General features: G+C 37.0%; 2 protein-coding genes across 2 annotated transcripts; both read right to left on the bottom strand.

The window, feature by feature from the left end:
• Window positions 1-4445: 4445 nt before the first annotated feature.
• On the bottom strand, window positions 4446-8623 carry LOC103939061 (LEAF RUST 10 DISEASE-RESISTANCE LOCUS RECEPTOR-LIKE PROTEIN KINASE-like 2.1). The gene is made up of 3 exons (XM_048589625.1): window positions 7740-8623; window positions 6244-6279; window positions 4446-6002 (listed from the first exon to the last, which is right to left on the bottom strand). Exons 1-3 carry the CDS (start codon window positions 8521-8523, stop codon window positions 4903-4905), a joined length of 1920 nt encoding a protein of 639 aa, XP_048445582.1. The 5' UTR covers window positions 8524-8623; the 3' UTR covers window positions 4446-4902.
• Window positions 8624-16393: 7770 nt separating this feature from the next.
• On the bottom strand, window positions 16394-18235 carry LOC103939050 (calmodulin-binding protein 60 F). The gene is made up of 2 exons (XM_009349107.3): window positions 17714-18235; window positions 16394-17529 (listed from the first exon to the last, which is right to left on the bottom strand). The coding sequence occupies exons 1-2, from the start codon at window positions 17912-17914 to the stop codon at window positions 16468-16470; spliced, it is 1263 nt and encodes a 420-aa protein (XP_009347382.2). The 5' UTR covers window positions 17915-18235; the 3' UTR covers window positions 16394-16467.
• Between the last annotated feature and the right edge of the window lie 12 nt (window positions 18236-18247).

The following is an 18247-nucleotide window of genomic DNA, read 5'->3' as shown; positions in this document are numbered from 1 at the left end:
AGGTACTACCGTATGTTACAGAAACTACCTAAATGGTATGCGTTGATCTAATCATTTTTGCATGTATGTAAAATCAAATCTATGATTTTTAGCATGTGGACTGTATTGATCAATTTTTTTGTATATAAAAATTTTCCAAACCTTTACAAATGTATATAGTATTAACCTAACAATCTTTTATGTCTTCCAAACATAATCTTTCATACAATTTTTAGTCCCGCAGCAACGCGCAGACTTTGATTTCAAGTATCATTTTCTATAACTTTAAGGATAACATCAAGGGATTAAAATTTTAAACCAAATTAGTAAATTAAAAGATATGTCATCAATAAATAAAAAATAAGCATGCTAATCAACACTAAAAATAACCTGATTGTTAACATCCACACTATTTAGTTTATAAAATTTGATCTTTTGAGCATTACCCTAGCAAAATTACACTTATTCCTTCTTAATGATTTTCAGTGAAGAGTTTTCATGTAGCAATGTTGTTTGATTCTATAAGCTTTGGTGAGTTAGTAAGTATTCTAATTTTTATTTTTATTTTTTCAAGTTAAACACAGTCAGTGGGTAGGTAGTGAGTTCACACTAGGTTGTAAAACTTCCATAGAGTTCACGTTACTTTGTAATGAGAAAAAGACACTAAACAAGTTTCACACGAAGAATCAATTATAATATGACAGGTGAAAATAACAAGGATTTTTTCTTCCAATAGTTCTTAAAGTATTTTTATATTAAAGAGTTATTATTCTTAGATTTTTCAGTGCATATCATAAGTATGCATTTAAGTTACACATCTAAACAGAAACATTAAATTATTTAACTTCGTTGGAATCTAATGGCTTTTATTCATGTGTAACTTTACTTTTACTTTTAATGTTCATTACAGAAAATTCAGTGGATTTTATTTCTAATTTACTAAAAGGTTAAACTATTTTTTTTTCTTTTCTTTTTCCCAATTATTATTACTTTTGGGCCGATGAAGCTAAAAGATAGCTCAAAACACAACGGGGCACCACATAAGGAGTAGCCCAAATGTGACTGCAAAAGTGGGTAGTAACGGTCGATAGCTCAGCTCAACGGGACAAAAGGATAAATGATAGAGTTAGTTGGTTTAATTATTAGTTGTTGGGAGAAAAGGAGATCAGTGGGAACATAACCCTGAATCATAATTTTAATCATGTGGATACTAGTCAGTTGTTCGTTTTGGGTAATAATTTCAAGCACATCTTTACATTTAGGACCTTTAAATATAATAAAATGGATGAGAGTCAAAGAACAATGTTGATAGCATGAATTTTACATCAGGAAAAAAAATGAACTTTGTATGTGCTTATAAGTAGAGCTACTCCTCATATTGCAAATTGAGTTTATGGTGGAATTTCAATTTTCATCATGGTACTAGAGAGCAGGTTGTTTTATATATTAAGTCCAACGGCTTCACGCTATGTTTTAGGCTTGAAAATTCACCACACGTGAGGGTTAAGAAAATGAATCTTACATTTAAAAAATAATGGATTTTGAATGTGCTTATAGGTAATGCTACTCATGGACGAAGCCAATGAAGGCTCTTTGGGAGCAGACGTCCCCACTCAAGTAATTCGTTTGTTTAGTTGCATACTACAATTATATAGTATACACGGGTTGTCTTTGAAGAAAATATATATATCTAATATCCAACATACATTCATTCTACTTGTACTCCATATCAAATATTATATGAGCAACAGTACTCTTGTTCTGTCATTCAAACCAAAAAAACCCTCTCTTGCTTATCATGTACTTATAGTTTTCTCATCACTTTGCCACTTTCCACTACTATATTGAAATTTTTGTAACTTTGGAATTGTGATTCATCATCATTTGAAACCAATCTTTAATATCACATTGTGTATAATCATACTATAATAAGGTTTTCTTAGTAGTTTTCGATTGCCCTACTAGAAGAAATTTCTAGTTCTGTCCTTGATGCTACTTATGGTAAAATCTCAACTTTCTCCAAACAAAATAAACATGATTGTTCAAAAGAAAAGGGTAGGCATACATCATTTCTATTCGTTTTTAGTATTCTTTCTTTCCTCTGTTTTTGTTCGGAGAGAAGAGGTGAGATCAAGAAGGAAAACGAACAAAATCTACAGACACTTCTTATTTGCTGATGAGTGGGCGACATCTGCACAATCTAATGACACACAACACCTTTTCTTGATATTATTAGTTTTTTGGAAATACATACATGGGTTTTTAGTATTTACGATTTACACGCAGAACAGAACAAGGTAAAGTAAATGCGGTTAGACTAGTCAACCCTTCATGAACTCCAATTAGATAGCTAATCAAAGGCCTTGAGACATTAGATCGCCATCCAAGGAGGAGTCGGAGATGCTACACTTGATACTTTCCAGCAGTGGGCTGAATATCTTATTTAGACTTTTTTTTTTTTTTTTTTTTTTTTACTACATCGATATTTTTACACTAAGATGAAAAAGAGTTCGGCAAAACCACATAATAGGCAGCCTAATTTGGTATCGAATTTGCCATCTACGGAATTCGAACTTAAAACCTCTCAATTCCAAGTGGAAAGGTGTACTACCAGACCGTAGTACTAAGTGATAATATCTTAGTTATTAGACATGAAGAAAGTTGAAATTCCGTCATAAAACTAATTGGTAATATGAAGAATAGTCCAATTACTTATAAGCACATACAAGGTCTTTTTTTTTTTTTTTTAATATGTGAGATTCATATTCTCAACACATCATTAGATGTGTGCCATTTGAGAAGCACTATCAGCCATGGTCAAGAAAGGTGATTTGTATCTTACTGTCTTCTCATATGCAGATTGGGTAGGAAGTGATTCACCTTTCCGAGATTGTTTCCTAATTAGATGTGGATTTTGTACAAGTTTTGGCCTTTTGAGCAAATAAAAACGTTTCCTATTTTTTTAGGTAACGAAAATGTTTCCTAGTATTAGAAGGATTATATCCATTTACTTGAAGTCCAATATTTCCTAACCACACAAGGAAACCTGCCCTATAAAATATCACCCACTCCCTCAGTTGTTTGCCATTTGCAACGGCATACTGTTGAATTCTTCTACAATCTCTCTCTCGAGTGCAAGAACACAAAGAAGAAGGCGCAAGATGGAGGAGTCAAGTGATCGCAAATACTTTGAGGGCACGAAAAGTGATTACGATATACGCATGGGGAAGTACGATTATTTGGTTGCGGCGAGTCGGTTTCTGATCGAGGAGGAGCAAATGATGCAGAGTAATTCTTTGAAAAGAGATTTCCAAAGCATGTGTGACGAGGATGATGATGATACTGATTCAGTGCATTCGGAATGCAAGAAGCGGAAGGCGATGGTGAAGAAGAACAGGGTCAAGAAAGGCACGGGAGGCTTATTGAAGATCGCGAAGAAGAAGAAGAGAAACGCTCTGAGCAATGGTTCTGACCATTGGTTATGCAACTCATGTAATTATGATTACCGGGGATAAGGGAATTCGAAATTGCAAACTCAATAATTGAAAATCATAGTGATCTGTTTTCTTATGTGTTTCGGTGTTTTATTAGGCACAAGTTTTCTCTCACATCCTAGATCGGCTTCGTTGTAGCATGATATTGTCCACTTTGAATTTACCATTCTTCCACGGTTTTGTTTCTGGGAATTCACGGGCATTCCCTCACGGTTTTGTTTTTGAGAACTCATGAGCAACTTCCCAGTGGGTCACCCATCCTGGTATTGCTCTCACCCAAACTTGCTTAACTTCGGAGTTCCGATGGAATCTGAAGCCAATGAGTTCTCAAAAGGCTTCGTGCTACATGTATGTACATATAAGACACATCACCCCCTCTCCGTTGGTCGATATGGGATTTTACAATTCACCCCACTTAACGCCAGCACATCCTTACCGAACGACAGAGTGGCTCTGATACCATTCTGTCACATCCCATACTGGCTTCGCTGTAGCACGATATTGTCCGTTTTGGGCTTACCATTCCCTCACGGCCGTTAGTCGATGTGGGATTTTACAATCCACCCCACTTCACGCTAGCACATCCTTACCGAACGACAGAGTGACTCTGATATCATTATGTCACATCCTAGACCGTTTCCGTTGTAGAATGATATTGTCCGCTTTGGGTTTACCATTCCCTCACTGTTTTGTTTTTGGGAACTCATAAGCAACTTTCTAGTATGTCACCCATCATAGAATTGCTCTTACTTGAACTCGCTTAACTTCGGAGTTACGATGGAATCGAAGCTAGTGAGTACTCAAAAGGCATCGTGCTATATGGAGGGGAGCATGTACATATAAGGCACATCACTCTCTTTCCGTTGATCGATGTGTGATCTTACATTTTCTATATTAGGCGAATTTGAAATTGTGAAACTCATGCAGTCCCCTAGCGCATTCTCTTTTTCTGGGAAACCCTTGGCTTGGACATTGCAAGGAAAGGAAATGACATTTATCCAAAAGATCAATTCATTACTACTACATAAAGCACTACATTACATAAACAACCACATATGCCTTTACTAGAGCTTTAAAAGCATTATGCTAACTATATTAATTATTTAAAAAAACATAAAGAAGTCAAAGGATAGGTCTTAACAAGTAGATAGAAGATAAAGTCACTACTTCTAAAAATTTCTTCAAGTGGTCACCGAGGGTGACAGTCGTAAGCAAACTCCCTCTTCCTGTGGTCAAGCAAGTAAACTACCTTCTTGTTAATCAATCAGAAAGACAAACCGGGCACTACGGTGAGATATGAAAACATCCAATTCCATTCCGACCTCGATATGTGGAATCGTCTTGCGCCATATGTACTGAGATTGTTCGGGAGACATGGTCCAAGCCCGGTATAGCATAGGAACTGAATTTTCGATAAGATGTACACCAATTAATCCAGAAAAGAACATGTAAGTGATAACGTGGAAAATTCTGGTGGTGGAAAAGTTAGGACAGGCTTTGGTGGTATTTGCAAGGCTTCAATGCTTCCTTGCAACATTTCAATCACTCTACTCATAGATGGCCTATCTGATGGCTTCGTCTGTATGCACCACAACCCTACCAAAATCATCTTCCTCGCGAGTTCGTTTTCCTCTTCTGTCACACCATTGGGCAACCCTAAACTGCTGCCCATCTCAAGCTGCTTATAAACCCAATCCGGAAAACAAACATCACTCATGTGGCTAGTTCGAGCATTGATGTTCTTTCTTCCTCCAACCATCTCCAGAACCATCATTCCATAGCTGTAGACATCAGACTTAACTGAAACTCCTCCAAAGTTTCTACAAAACACTTCTGGAGAAATATATCCAATTGTCCCTCTTGCATCCAACATCGACGTAATACTCTCCTTGTTGAGGCAAAGTTTCGAAAGCCCAAAATCAGAAATCTTGGGGCAAAAGTTTTCATCCAAAAGAATATTATGCGGTTTTATGTCAAAATGTAAAATTCGCGTGTTGCATCCAAGGTGCAAGTACTCGAGTCCTCGAGCTATCCCAGTAACAATATCGAGTAGTTGTTCCACTTCCAATTGTGGATTACTCGTTTGCAAAGCATTTTTGTTGTAAATGTACTTTTCGAGTGATCCATTCGGCATGAACTCATATATGAGAGCTTTTTTCTGACCTTCAAAGCAATACCCTAGCAAAGTGACAACATTGACGTGGGAAGTTCTACTAATGCTTGAAACCTCGTTAATGAAGTCCTCTCCACTCCCTTTGGATGCTTTGAGAACCTTCACAGCGACAGGACTACCATCCAGCAGATTGCCTTTGTACACATCTCCATAACCTCCTTGACCTAGTTTATCCTCAAATGACTTGGTCATTTTTCGGATTTCTGAAAACTTGTATCTTTTTACTGCTAGAGGTCCATTAGTCCTTATGAAAGCCTCGAGATCTTGATTGTTGCTTCTCTTGAAAATTTGCTTCCTAGCTTCAATACAGCGAACAATAACACAGATCATGAGCACACTTCCAGCAGCAGAAGCAGCTGTTGCAGGCCACAAGATGATTAATGGTTAGTAAGTTTAATGTATTCTGAACAGAAATAGGAAAATAGGTTGATATGGAGTATATTGCTTTCTCTTGCAGCATTTGTAAAACAGAAAATAGTACACATTAATATAGCTGCAGTAATAACAGTTGAGAATGATTTTCGCACTCTCGTCTCTCCTTTTCCATTCCTCCCTTGTTTTAGTCTGTTGATTTATGAAGGGCTGCTGATATATTACCTACAACAACCATCCTTTTCCATTTCGATGTACTGCCTGCAAAAGCAATCAAAGTAGCAGGATTCTTAGAATACTAAGGGCAAAAAAGTAAGATCATCAGAAAATTTGACTAATAATGGAAACTCCAAACCAAAAACCCTACTTTAAATCAGACTTAACCTTAATTACTATCCCTAATCTTAAATTAAACTGAAAATACGAGTACACCTCTTGAAATTCAATTTTCTTTAATTAAAACCCATGATGATAAATTTCTCTAACAAAAACCTAATGACTAGGCTCCAACTAAGCAATATCCATAATTAAGTTTGACTTGGCAAAATTTGTACTTTTGGATGTCTAAACTACCCCTAATAACACTTACTTTGAGTCTCTCACTTATTATCTACATTTATTTTACATTATTTCATTCAATTAAATGTTCAAATATTTACATGGTACCAATGTTCCTTGTATAGTTATTTTCACATGATGCCAACAGGTAAATTAGTATATCCTACAAATATAAAAAAGTTATTTTATTCAAAATTATCGATATTTTAAATGTAACATAGGTAAATTATTTTGCACAACATATATAATAATATAAGTTCCTAGTAAATTATATAATGATACATGCAAAATAATTTACCTACAAAATAAATAAATATTTTTTATTCCAAATTAATTAAATACCAATATTTTGCAAAAAAAAATATTAAACAATTTACCTACATGCAAAATAATTTACCTACAAAATAAAAGAATGTCGATTGATTGCACACTTTATATAATAATAACAAAATGTGGCTAGTACATATGTAATATCACATGAAAAATAATTTACCTACAAAATAAATAAATGTTTTTTTGCTAATTGATTAAAAGTAATTAATTACACATTATTTTACATAAAAACATAGATAAATTATTTGTACGGATATATATAATTTTAACAAAATGTGTCTAATATATACATGCAAAATAATTTACCTACAATGATTGTCAAACAAATAAAAGAAATGAAACATATGATGGTAAGAGAAGTATAAAGTAGATAATTTTATAATAATAATAAGGTACTTATTTCTCACAATTATGGTGGATAATTAAATTCGTTAACATAATTAGAGTGTTGTGGCACAATTGTAAATAGTTTGAAAAAAATAGGTATTTATTTGTTTACATGGCATTCCACTTCAAATTTGGGTTTTATTTGGATGTTTAAAATGAAATGAGTTTTAGGAAAATTAATGAAAATGACTTGAAAACTTTGAGTTTTAATGATAAGGACAAAATAAAGGGTAAAGTGAATGGTACTAGGATTGACTTTTTAGTATAAAAATGTAGTTTTTCGTTAAAGTGAACAGTACCGTGTGTTTTCTTTAGAACTCCCATGAGTTTTTGTCAAGAAAATAAGTGTTGCATAAGATTATATATAAAGAACTCTAAATTAAATGAAGAAAACTGATTTGAAGAAATTAATGGAGAAACTAAGAAGAAATTGATATACATACCACCAGAACGCGAACATATTCGATCACGAGGTCCATCGCCGCAATAACAGACAAACGAATTAGAATTCGATTTCGACCCACAGGTTCCATTGGATAATACACATCGCCGACAGAGCTCCCACTCCGCCTCGTACCCCACCTGAAACCCCTGTTTCAAAACCTGTTTGAGCTTATCCGGCGTGTCAGGCATAACATCCACACCCTCCCACATAATCGGTACTCGAAAATTCAAATAACACGAGGTCCAATTTCCCATACGAATCCTCGAAAAAGGATCGTCGACATAGTACGAAATATCTTCGCGGTCCGTACCCTTAACCTTGCAAGTGAAGCTATTGGGTACGGACATGTTCCCCGGCTGGCAGCCGTAGAGCAGCGTCAGGTTCCGAACAGCTGGGACGTAGGAAAACCGGTCGTAGTCCAAAGTAGTGTTGACGATGTTGTCAGTGCAGGGGGTGTCCCAGAGATCTGAGCGAGTGATTGTCATGGTGTAAAACTGTCGACTTAAGTTTAACACAAGAAAATCCTGGTCTTCAATTTTCATGACAGGGTATTGATCTTCTCGGCAGGTGAGCTCGTAGTCTTCGCGGCCGCAGTGTTGAGGGCGGCTGCCGGTGGCCCAGAAGGGGTAGGAGATGTTTTTGAGGAGGCCGCAGTCGTAGTAGCTGCGGCACTCTGAATATCGGAAATTGTCATCCCCAATAACAGAGGGGACGACAATCAAGAAGTTGAAGATGAAGAAGAAGATAGGTAGTGTTAGGAATAGGTGAGTAGGCATAATCATTCGTAGTAATATATTCACAACATGCACATTAATTATCACGTTCAAAGGTGTTTATGTAGTACTAACTCAATTACAGACCTGAATTTTCTACCCTCCCTATCTTATACCCTTCTCATCTTTTAGTATTTTTGTGGTCACAGTTAAACTACGTTAACATTTTATATTCCTATTGTTTTTTATCTTATTATTTCTATAAAAAAAAAAATTAATATAAAATATTGACGTAATTTAACTGTGATCACAAAAATAGAAAGAGATCAGAAAGGTATGAACGGAGAGGGAAGATAAATCCCTCGATTACGTAATTGGGGTAAGCTTCTCGGAATTTTCACTACAGTGCTTGAAAAAGTGGGCCCCGCTGACTTTTCGTTGTTTGACAAGTTTTGTTCAAAGATTTGAACACTTGCATACCCCCAAAAGGTGTTTATCAGAATTGATCAACATTGATATTGGCTTTTTAATGGTAATGGTGGTGAAATTAATCATTACACATGTAGTAATTTATTTTGTGAAGTTTCGACATGAGATTTTAATGTTCTTTAGCAAATCTATAAATACTGTAACATTGTAGATTATTTTCTTTATTTAGAAGAAAAGCAAAAAAGAAGAGTTAATTGAAAATGTTCCTCGCTTTCTATTGAACATTGAATGAATTGTAGCACAAAGTTGCAAAATGTGACTTGCATCTTATACCGAATTGTTTCTCGTATGGGATAAGTAGCGAGGAAGATGATGCTTGCCACGATGATCTTTAACAACGAAAGCTTCCGTGACCGCTGCACGGATCCTTAAACCCTGATAGCCTGGGCTTGGTACCACTCGCGCACCCAGCCTAAATTTTTTGTTCCTAATCCAGCTCGAACTCTCCGTGAACTCAACATCCCCCAATTGTAGCAGACCCATCTCTCACCGTGAGCCTTACTTCTCTGGCAAGCAAGTGTCGCCTTCGGCCAGTAAGCTGTGTCAAGATGTTGTTCTCAGAATCGTCTTCTGTCCAGTTGTCATCCTCTCCAGTTGGAAAGTCACCATTAAGAACAACAATTTCCACTTTGATTGGATAGGGTATATTTGTCATTACCAGCGTGCCGGAGATGGCTGGCAAGAGGGATGATTTGATTGGATTATCAGCGTGCCTGAGAAAGTAAACGTACTGAATTGCAGAGAAAGCGCACTAAGAGATCCCGCCAACTAAATTTTCAGCATTTGAGTGCGGTTTCTTTGACAATCTGATTTATGCACTTCTTTTTACATAACTTTTACATCTTCACACGTATGACATATTTGTTTTTTTTCTTATAAAATGTGAAAATATGTTGTGCAGAAATTATTTTCTTTCATCTTAAATATCAATGTAAAAAACTACGAGTTAGGGGGGTTCAATAATAAATGGTAGATTGCTAGATTTTTTTTTTTAAAATTAAAAACTGGAAGTTTGGGATTTAAAACTCGTTTCTGGTGTGGAAGCCAGACTTGTGATCAAAGATTTGAGCATTTTAGGTTTCCAAAAAAATAAATAATCATGACTTACTACCCGTTGTTCTTTTTAAAAAAAAAACCAAAAAAAAAATATCAACGCAAAACTAAAAGTTTTGGTCTCCCTTGTTAATTTAAGGGGCCCATTCGACACAAACAAACAAAAAATTATTGTTACAAATTAAATATAAACAATCTAGCTTGCCGTCGAACGTCGGATTCTCTCATCTTTTGATTGGCTATCCAGAAGACGACAAGAGGCAAGTTGCCTCCTCAAATATCATTTTCTTTGACTTTAAGAAAAATGTTATGAGATTAAATTTTTAAAGTAAATTAACAAATTAAATAAGGTGCCGTTAATAAAAACTAAGAATGTTAATTAAACACTTGTAATAGCCCAATCATCAACATCAGCTAGTTTATAAAATTTAACTTAAAAATTTGATTTTTCAAACATTATCTTAACTTTATATTACACATAAAATTTTGTGGGAAGATAAGTGTTTCTACTCGATGGTTTTCAATGAAGACTTTTCATGTAGTGATGTTATCTTATTCTAGAAGCTCTCTAATGAGTTAGCTAGTTTTCTATTTTTATTTTTTATTTTTTATTTTCTTTTTCAAGTTTAACACACTCAATGGTAGGCAGTGAGTTAACTGTAGAGCTCTCTCCCGAGTCTATGATGTCTATAGCTTTTCAGAAATGGGAGCAACGTAAAACTTCAATAGAGTTCACATTACTTAGTAATGAGAAAATGACATTAAACAAGTTTCACACGAAGAATCAATTATAATATGATAAGTGAAAATGACAAAGGGTTTTCTTTTCCAATAGTTCTTAAAGTAATCTGAACAGAAACGTTAAATTATTTAACTTCATTGAAATCTAATGACTTTTATTCATATATGTAACTTTAGTTTTACTTTGATGTTCAATAGAGAAAATTCAGTTTATTTTATTTCTAATTTACTAAAAGGTTAAACTGTAATTTTATTTTCACTTATTATTACTTTTTGGGCCGATGAAGCTAAAAGATAGCCCAAAACACAACAGGGCACTACATAAGGAGCAGCCCAAAAGTGACTACAAAAGTGGGAAGTAATAGTCCATAGCTCAATTCAACAGGACAAATGAACAAATGGTAAGGTTAGTTGGTTAAATTATTAGTTGTTTGGAGGAAAGGAGATTGGTGAGAACAGAACCCCAAATCATAATTTTAAGGGATGTGATATTCACACACCCTTTTTTACTTCTGTCACACCTTTTAATTTTCGGTCATCGGATCAGATGAATTAAAGAAGATCAAAGGACATAAATTAACAAGGGGTGTGGAAGAAGTAAAAAGGGGTGTGTGGATAGCACAGCCCATTTATAATTATGTGGATACTAGTCAGTTGTTCATTTTGGAAAATAATTTCAAGCACATCTTTACATTTAGGACCTTTAAATATAATAAAATGGATAAGAGTCAAAGAACAATGTTGATAGTATGAATTTTACATTGGAAAAAAAAAAGAATTTTGTATGTGCTTATAAGTAGAGCTACTCCTCATATTACAAATTGAGTATATGGTGGAATTTCAATTTTCTTCATGGTACTAGAGAGCAGGTTGTTTCATATATGGTGGAATTTCAATTTTCTTCATGGTACCAGAGAGCAGGTTGTTTCATATATTAAGTCCAACTGACATACCCCGACCAAAGTCAAGATGTGTTGGCCGTCACGTGAGGGTGACGTAGCCAAGTGCGTAACAGAAGTGTATAAGATAATAAGGAAAGGTGGATTAATAAAAACCAACTAAAACTTAGCTACACTAAAGATAATACTAAGTGTGTGGAAGTAACTCAGTCAAGCTACAAACGTTTCAGAGCAGAACAAGTACTAATTATACAAACTAGGGAGAAACCCCTACACTTATTTATGGAAATGTCAGAACCACTGGGAAGTCCTCGTAAGCCACCAAAGATGATCAGCTACCTAGAATCTGGAGGGGTGCAAAACAGAAGGGTGAGTGGACCAAAACAAATTGTTTGAAAACACATTTTATCTTTTCTGAACATAGTAACCCCTCACTGTAAAACCCGTAAGTTTCCAGAAAATAATATGTAGAACGCACAAGAACAGTGAAACCCAAAATATGCCATGTCATAACGTTTAAATCATGTAAGTCAGGTGTAGAATCAATGTAGCATAACATGCCAGTCGGAGTCACCTAATGTGACCTGTACGACTAGAACTATAGCTCATCAACATGGGCTAGCACATGAGTTAAAGTCACCCGATGTGACCTGTATGATAGGCTAGGTATAAATATGTATGCTCAAGTGCTACGATCACGTGAAGGTTGTGCAATAAATCGCGGGTCATCTACGAGTCGGAACCACCTATTGTGGCCTATACGACAGGCTAGCACCAGACTTGGATCCAAGGTAAGTGTACGGTGCAGGAGGTGAACGATCATGTGAAGGCTGGCTCTAATCCCCGGGCGGGAGCACTAATACCGAGTGCAGCCATAATGAGCTCTAAATAAATATGTGCATACCAATGCAACACAACCCATTCAATCACATAATACTCACTGAAGCCTACCTGAGTCTCCGCAGCATCAAACAATATAATGCTCGTTTTATAACAATGCAATACTCAAAATGCAACTCATTTACGACATGGCATTGAAAGCATAAATCATTTAAGAAAATGTTCTGGAAACTATAACACACACACATATACATATACATATATATATATATATATATAAATAAAAATGCCCATTCATTGATAAGTAGCAGGATCGTAGCCCCCTAGCTTCGCTTGTCCACACTCGTTCTCAGGGTACGCCTCACCTATATGCAAAATAACTAAGTTTACATTAATTTTAAAGCACATACACAAACCCTAGGAATAACTTCTCATACGTTGCTCAAATGGGGTGTTTGAATATACCAAAATAATCTACTCGACAACACGAACACCCTCATATTTTTAGAAAAAATTTTGGACATCACACGCGCCAGGCCAAGGCACAGCCACACACCTATGCACGTGCCTGGCACACTGACAGAATCCCTAACGGCGTTAGGGAATATTCTATTAAATCCTAACGGAGTTACCTGACGTCATCAGTATATTCCGTCAAAGTTGACGAAATATTCCTTTTCTTCTCCAGTGACTAGTTGGAATCTGCTGCCTGCCGCCGTCTGTACTTGCCAATTTCTAGAAAAATTTTAAAACTCTTATATCTGACTCATTTTTCAACCAAAATTCACGAATTTTATATGGATTTGAAGCTCTTGAGGTAGGTCCAAAATCTTATGAAAAATGGTCTGAAAAATCCTTGGAAAATCCGACCACCTCTGCAACTTCTCGAAACCATGCGGCCCGAAGTCAACTCTGTCCCAAAGCTAGTCTAAGGTTTCTAAATAAAAGCTTCCTCGAGCCTTACAACCTTGTGAATCGTCCACGATTCACGAATCTCAAATTCCCACCATGTAGGAGCTCGTGGAACAACAGCTAAATCTCACCAAAACTAGAACCTATGGGTACGATAGGTTTGAGAGCTAGAAAGGACTGTGATGGTAATTCCCAAAAGCTCGATCCGAGATGTTTTTGTGATGGTTGTGATTGTGGGGGGTCTCGGGTGCACAGAAGGGAAGAAGCGAGAATAAGACTCGAGAGAAGAGGAGAGAGAAAAAGAGTGTGGGGTGTGTTTCTCATTGGGTGAGAGTGAGAGTGAGAGAGAGTTAAATTTAATTGGCCCAAATGGAAAAAAAGGAACTACAATCTTATTGGGCCCAAAGAAATAGGAACCCATATAGTTGGTCCATAATATATCCGTTTATGCACCTAAATAATTGTAACTTTTTCGTTACAAATTCAATTATGCCCTAACTTGGGTCAACGTGCTCGTGACGTTGAGTACGATTTAATTACAACGGTGAGGAAATAATTTTAAACTACATATGTACATCCATGTCACTAAGGCACCGAGGGCATAATCATCACCTTACATACTCGAGGAGAGAAAATATATAATAATTTGGGACGGGTCATCACACCAACGGCTTCACATCATCCAATTTGTATCTACTACGTTTTAGGTTTGAAAATTCGCCTCACGTGAGGGTTAAGAAAATGAATCTTACATTTAAAGAATAATGGATTTCGAACGCGTTTATAGGTTGTGCTACTTATAGTAAAACATCAACTGTTTCCAAACAAAAATAAACTTGATTGTTCAAAAGAAAACTGGTAGGCGTACATCATTTCCTATTCGTTTTTATTATTCATTCTTTCCTCTGTTTTTGTTTGGAGAGAAGAGGTGAGATCAAGAAGCAAAACCAACAAAATCTACAGATCAAGAAGCAAAACCAACAAAATCTACAGACCCTTCTTATTTGCTGGTGAGTGGGCTACATCTGCACAATCTAATGACACAATACCTTTTCATGATATTATTGGTTTTTTGGAAATACATGCATGGGTTTTTAGTATTTACCATTTACCTACAGAACAAAGAGCCAATTTTGATATACGTACCACCAGAACGCGAACATATTACATCACCAGGTCCGTCGCCGCAATAACAGACAAACGAATTAGAATTCGAGTTCGACCCACAGGTTCCATTGGATAATACACATCGCCGACAGAGCTCCCACTCCGCCTCGTACCCCACCTGGAACCACTGTTTCAAAACCTGTTTGAGCTTATCCGACGTGCCAGGCATAACATCCACACCCTTCCACATAATCGGAACTCGAAAATTCAAAAAACACGAGGTCCAATTTCCCATACGAATCCTCAAAGAGTCGTCGACATAGTACGAAATATCGCCTTGTCCGTACCCTTTACCTTGCAAGTGAAGCTATTGAGTACGGACATGCATGTTCCCTGGCTGGCAGCCGTAAAGAAGCGTCAGGTTTCGAACAGCTGGGACGTAGGAAAACCGGTCGTAGTCCAAAGTGGTGTTGACGATGTGGTCAGTGCAGGGTATGTCCCGGAGATCTGAGCGAGCGATTGTCATGGTGTAAAACTGTCGACTAAAGTTCAAAACAAGAAAATCTTGGTCTTTAATTTTCATGACAGGGAATTGATCTTCTCGGCAGGTGAGCTCGTAGTCTTCGAGGCTGCAGTGTTGGGGGCGCCCGTTGGCAGCCCAGAAGGAGTAGGAGATGTTTCTGAGGAGGCCGCAGTCGTAGGAGCCGCGGCACTTGGTGTATCGGTGATCATCCTCGCCGAGAGCGAGGGTGGAAAGTAATATTACCGTGACCAAATTGTGGAAGATGATGGGGAAGGAGACGGGTAGTTTTAGGAGAAAGTGGGTAGGCGTAGGCATAGTAACTTGTTGAAGCTCAATGGGACATGGAGATTAATATAGTTTGATATTTCAGAAGACGAAATTGTTATGTTTTGAAATTGGAAATGTCTGAAAGGAGGGATTGGACAGCTAGTGTGATGAAATTATACAACAGTTGAAATTCAAAGGGGTGGAATATTATTATGATATAATCTGTTTGACCATCGGAAGGGAGAAGTGGGTCCGTGAGAGATGGATGCGACGACGGCTTATCTTGTACATTGACTGGACTTTTGTACGTTTCTGCCTAGGAAATTTCCAGTGAATGCAAGAGGAAAGTGATAGACGTAAACAACTGAAAGGGTAATGTCAGCCCCCCTTTATCAAAAGGGTGCCTACATTAGTCGTAGTAGCTGCGGCACTCTGCGTATCGGAAATTGTCATCCCGTATAGGAGAGGGGACGATAATCAACAAGTTGAAGATGAAGAAGAAGATGGGTAGTGTTAGGAATAGGTGATTAGGCATAATCATTCGTAATATAATATATTCATAACATGCACACTAATTATCACGTCCAAAGGTGTTTATGTGGTACTAACTCAATTACGTAATTGAGGTGGGCTTCTCGGAATTTTTACTGCAATGCTTGAGAAAGAGGAAAAAATTTTAGTTGTGACAGAAACACAAGTAATACACCACGTGTTTTAATATAAATGGTGGGAAATTTTATCTTTTAAGTTATTAACTTTTTAGCACATATGTCCTACCATTTGTTTAGTGACACATTGTGTACCATCTCGTGTACCGGTTACATTGAAAAATCTCGAGGATCCGATGCCTGCTGACTTTTCGTCGTTTGAGAAGTTTTGTTCAAAGATTAGAACACTTGCATACCCCAAAAAAAGAGTTTATCAGGACTAATCAACAATGATAATATTTTTTCAATGGTAATAGTAGTGAAATTAATCATTATACATGTAGTAATTTATTTTGTGAAGTTTCGGCATGGGATTTTAACGTTCTTTAGGAAATCCGTAAATACAGTAATATTGTAGATTATTTTCTTGATTTAAAAGAAAAAGAAAAAAGAAGAGCTAATTGAAAATGTTGCTTGCTTTCGGTTGAAAATTGAATGAATTGTAGTACAAAGTTGCAAAATGTTGCCTTGCATCTTATACAGAATTGTTTCTCGTATGGGATAAGTAGCGAGGAAGATTATGCTTGCCACGATGATCTTTAACAACGAAAGCTTCCGTGACCGCTGCACGGATTCTTAAACCCAGGTAGCCTGGGCTTGGTATCACTCGTGCACCCAGCCTAAATTTTTTGCTCCTAATCCAGCTCGAACTCTCCGTGAACTCAACATCCCCAATTGTAGCAGACCCATCTCTCACCGTGAGCCTTACTTCTCCGGCAAGCAAGTGTCGCCTTCGGCCAGCAAGCTGTCTCAAGATGTTGTTCTCAAATTCTTCTTCTGTCCAGTTGTCATCCTCTCCAGTTAGAAAGTCACCATCAAGAACAACAATTTCCACTTTGATTGGATAAGATAGATTTGTTATTGGAACCATTTGGTCATCCACAACTAGGATTTGAAGTGGATTTTTCTCTTCATCCGCAATCTTGCTTGCAGTGAAAACTGTGGGTGAGGGGTTTTTACCGAAAAATAATTGTAAGCTGCTCGATGGTTCTCGTTCGGTTTGGACACTGAGACTCCAAGCAGAAGTACAAGAATCATCGAGCAAGGGTCGGTTGGCGGTCAGCTCCCTCGTCAACAAAATATTGTTGCTATCAACATTACTACTGAACCTCCGGTTCCTATTTAGTCTCGAACCACCCAAACACATAAGGAAGATGGCTGGCAAGAGGGATGATTTGATTGGATTATCAGTGTGCCGGAGAAAGTAAACGTACTGAACTGCACAGCAAGCGCACTGAGAGATCCCGCCAACTAATCCATAAATGTCATAGAGATCACCGAAAACTGTGTTCCGAGGAGGCGGATAATAAAAGTAGGGCAGCATTAGCAATCCCGACCTCCTTAATACGACTCTTTCTTTTATAGCCTTGTAAGTGAGCTCCCAGATGGTAGTAAGAAAAGCTGCAACAGCACACAGCATGCTCAGTAGCGCGTAGTGGGGTTTACTTGGGGACGAAGCCTGGTCGAAAGCAGCTGATAACATCTCTAGGCCGAGGGCAACGACTAAAAATATCCACTCCGCTGATTCTGGAGTAGCCTAGCTAGCAGAAGAAATTAGTATAATTAATCCATTAATAAAATGACTAATTTAGGAAGGTATACACAACCAAAAGTATTGTTATCTATACATATTTTGAACGTTTGTTCTATATATAGCCAGACTAAATATGTACAATCACATATATGGTTATGAGTAGTACTGTTAAGCGACAGTATGCTACCTTTATAGGCACCTCGTACACATTGTTGCCAAGAATACTCGCAATTTTCGGCGTCAGAGATTGCTCAGATGGAGGCTTTGCTGGTGAATTTGGAGGCTCAACGGAGCTTGAAGTTGCACCATTCTGTAGTTGATCTTCCTGCAGATTGTTGTCCTCTTCACGAGTATTCGGATCAAACCGTGACCTAGTTATTCTCTTCATTTTCACAACGCAAAAAGCTACTTTTCAAGACGAGAAAACATTAGAAAACGAATGCATTACGGAGAAAATGAAAGAATTTACAAAAGAATAAGAGAAAGTTTCCAACATCCTTTTGCTCTCTTTTTTTCGTTCTTCAAATTATCTTATGTCTAACCCACTGCAGTTGAAGAAGAGCCAAGGGAAGGAAATAAATACAAGAGAGAAAAGCAGTTGGAGAGAACCGCGTTTGACTGAAGAAAGTTCTATCTCAATTCCTAGCGGAACAATAATTGGCTGGTGAATCTTTAACACAGAAGTGATTTATGCACTTCTTTTTACATAACTCTTAAATCT

This window comes from the organism of the source record quoted next, unplaced genomic scaffold (genome assembly GCF_019419815.1).
Source record: "Pyrus x bretschneideri cultivar Hongxiangsu unplaced genomic scaffold, Pyrus_bretschneideri_v1 Contig3, whole genome shotgun sequence".
Lineage (NCBI taxonomy): Eukaryota > Viridiplantae > Streptophyta > Magnoliopsida > Rosales > Rosaceae > Pyrus > Pyrus x bretschneideri.
This window is presented reverse-complemented; position numbering and strand designations above follow the sequence as displayed.

Coding starts and splice junctions, on each gene's coding strand:
- LOC103939050 (XM_009349107.3), bottom strand. CDS start 17,914: ATGAAGAGAATAACTAGGTCACGGTTTGATCCGAATACTCGTGAAGAG. Junction 17,530..17,713: donor TGTACGAGGTGCCTATAAAG/GTAGCATACTGT, acceptor TCTGCTAGCTAG/GCTACTCCAGAATCAGCGGA.
- LOC103939061 (XM_048589625.1), bottom strand. CDS start 8,523: ATGATTATGCCTACTCACCTATTCCTAACACTACCTATCTTCTTCTTC. Junction 6,280..7,739: donor AATATGTTCGCGTTCTGGTG/GTATGTATATCA, acceptor TTGCTTTTGCAG/GCAGTACATCGAAATGGAAA. Junction 6,003..6,243: donor GAAAAGGATGGTTGTTGTAG/GTAATATATCAG, acceptor GGCCTGCAACAG/CTGCTTCTGCTGCTGGAAGT.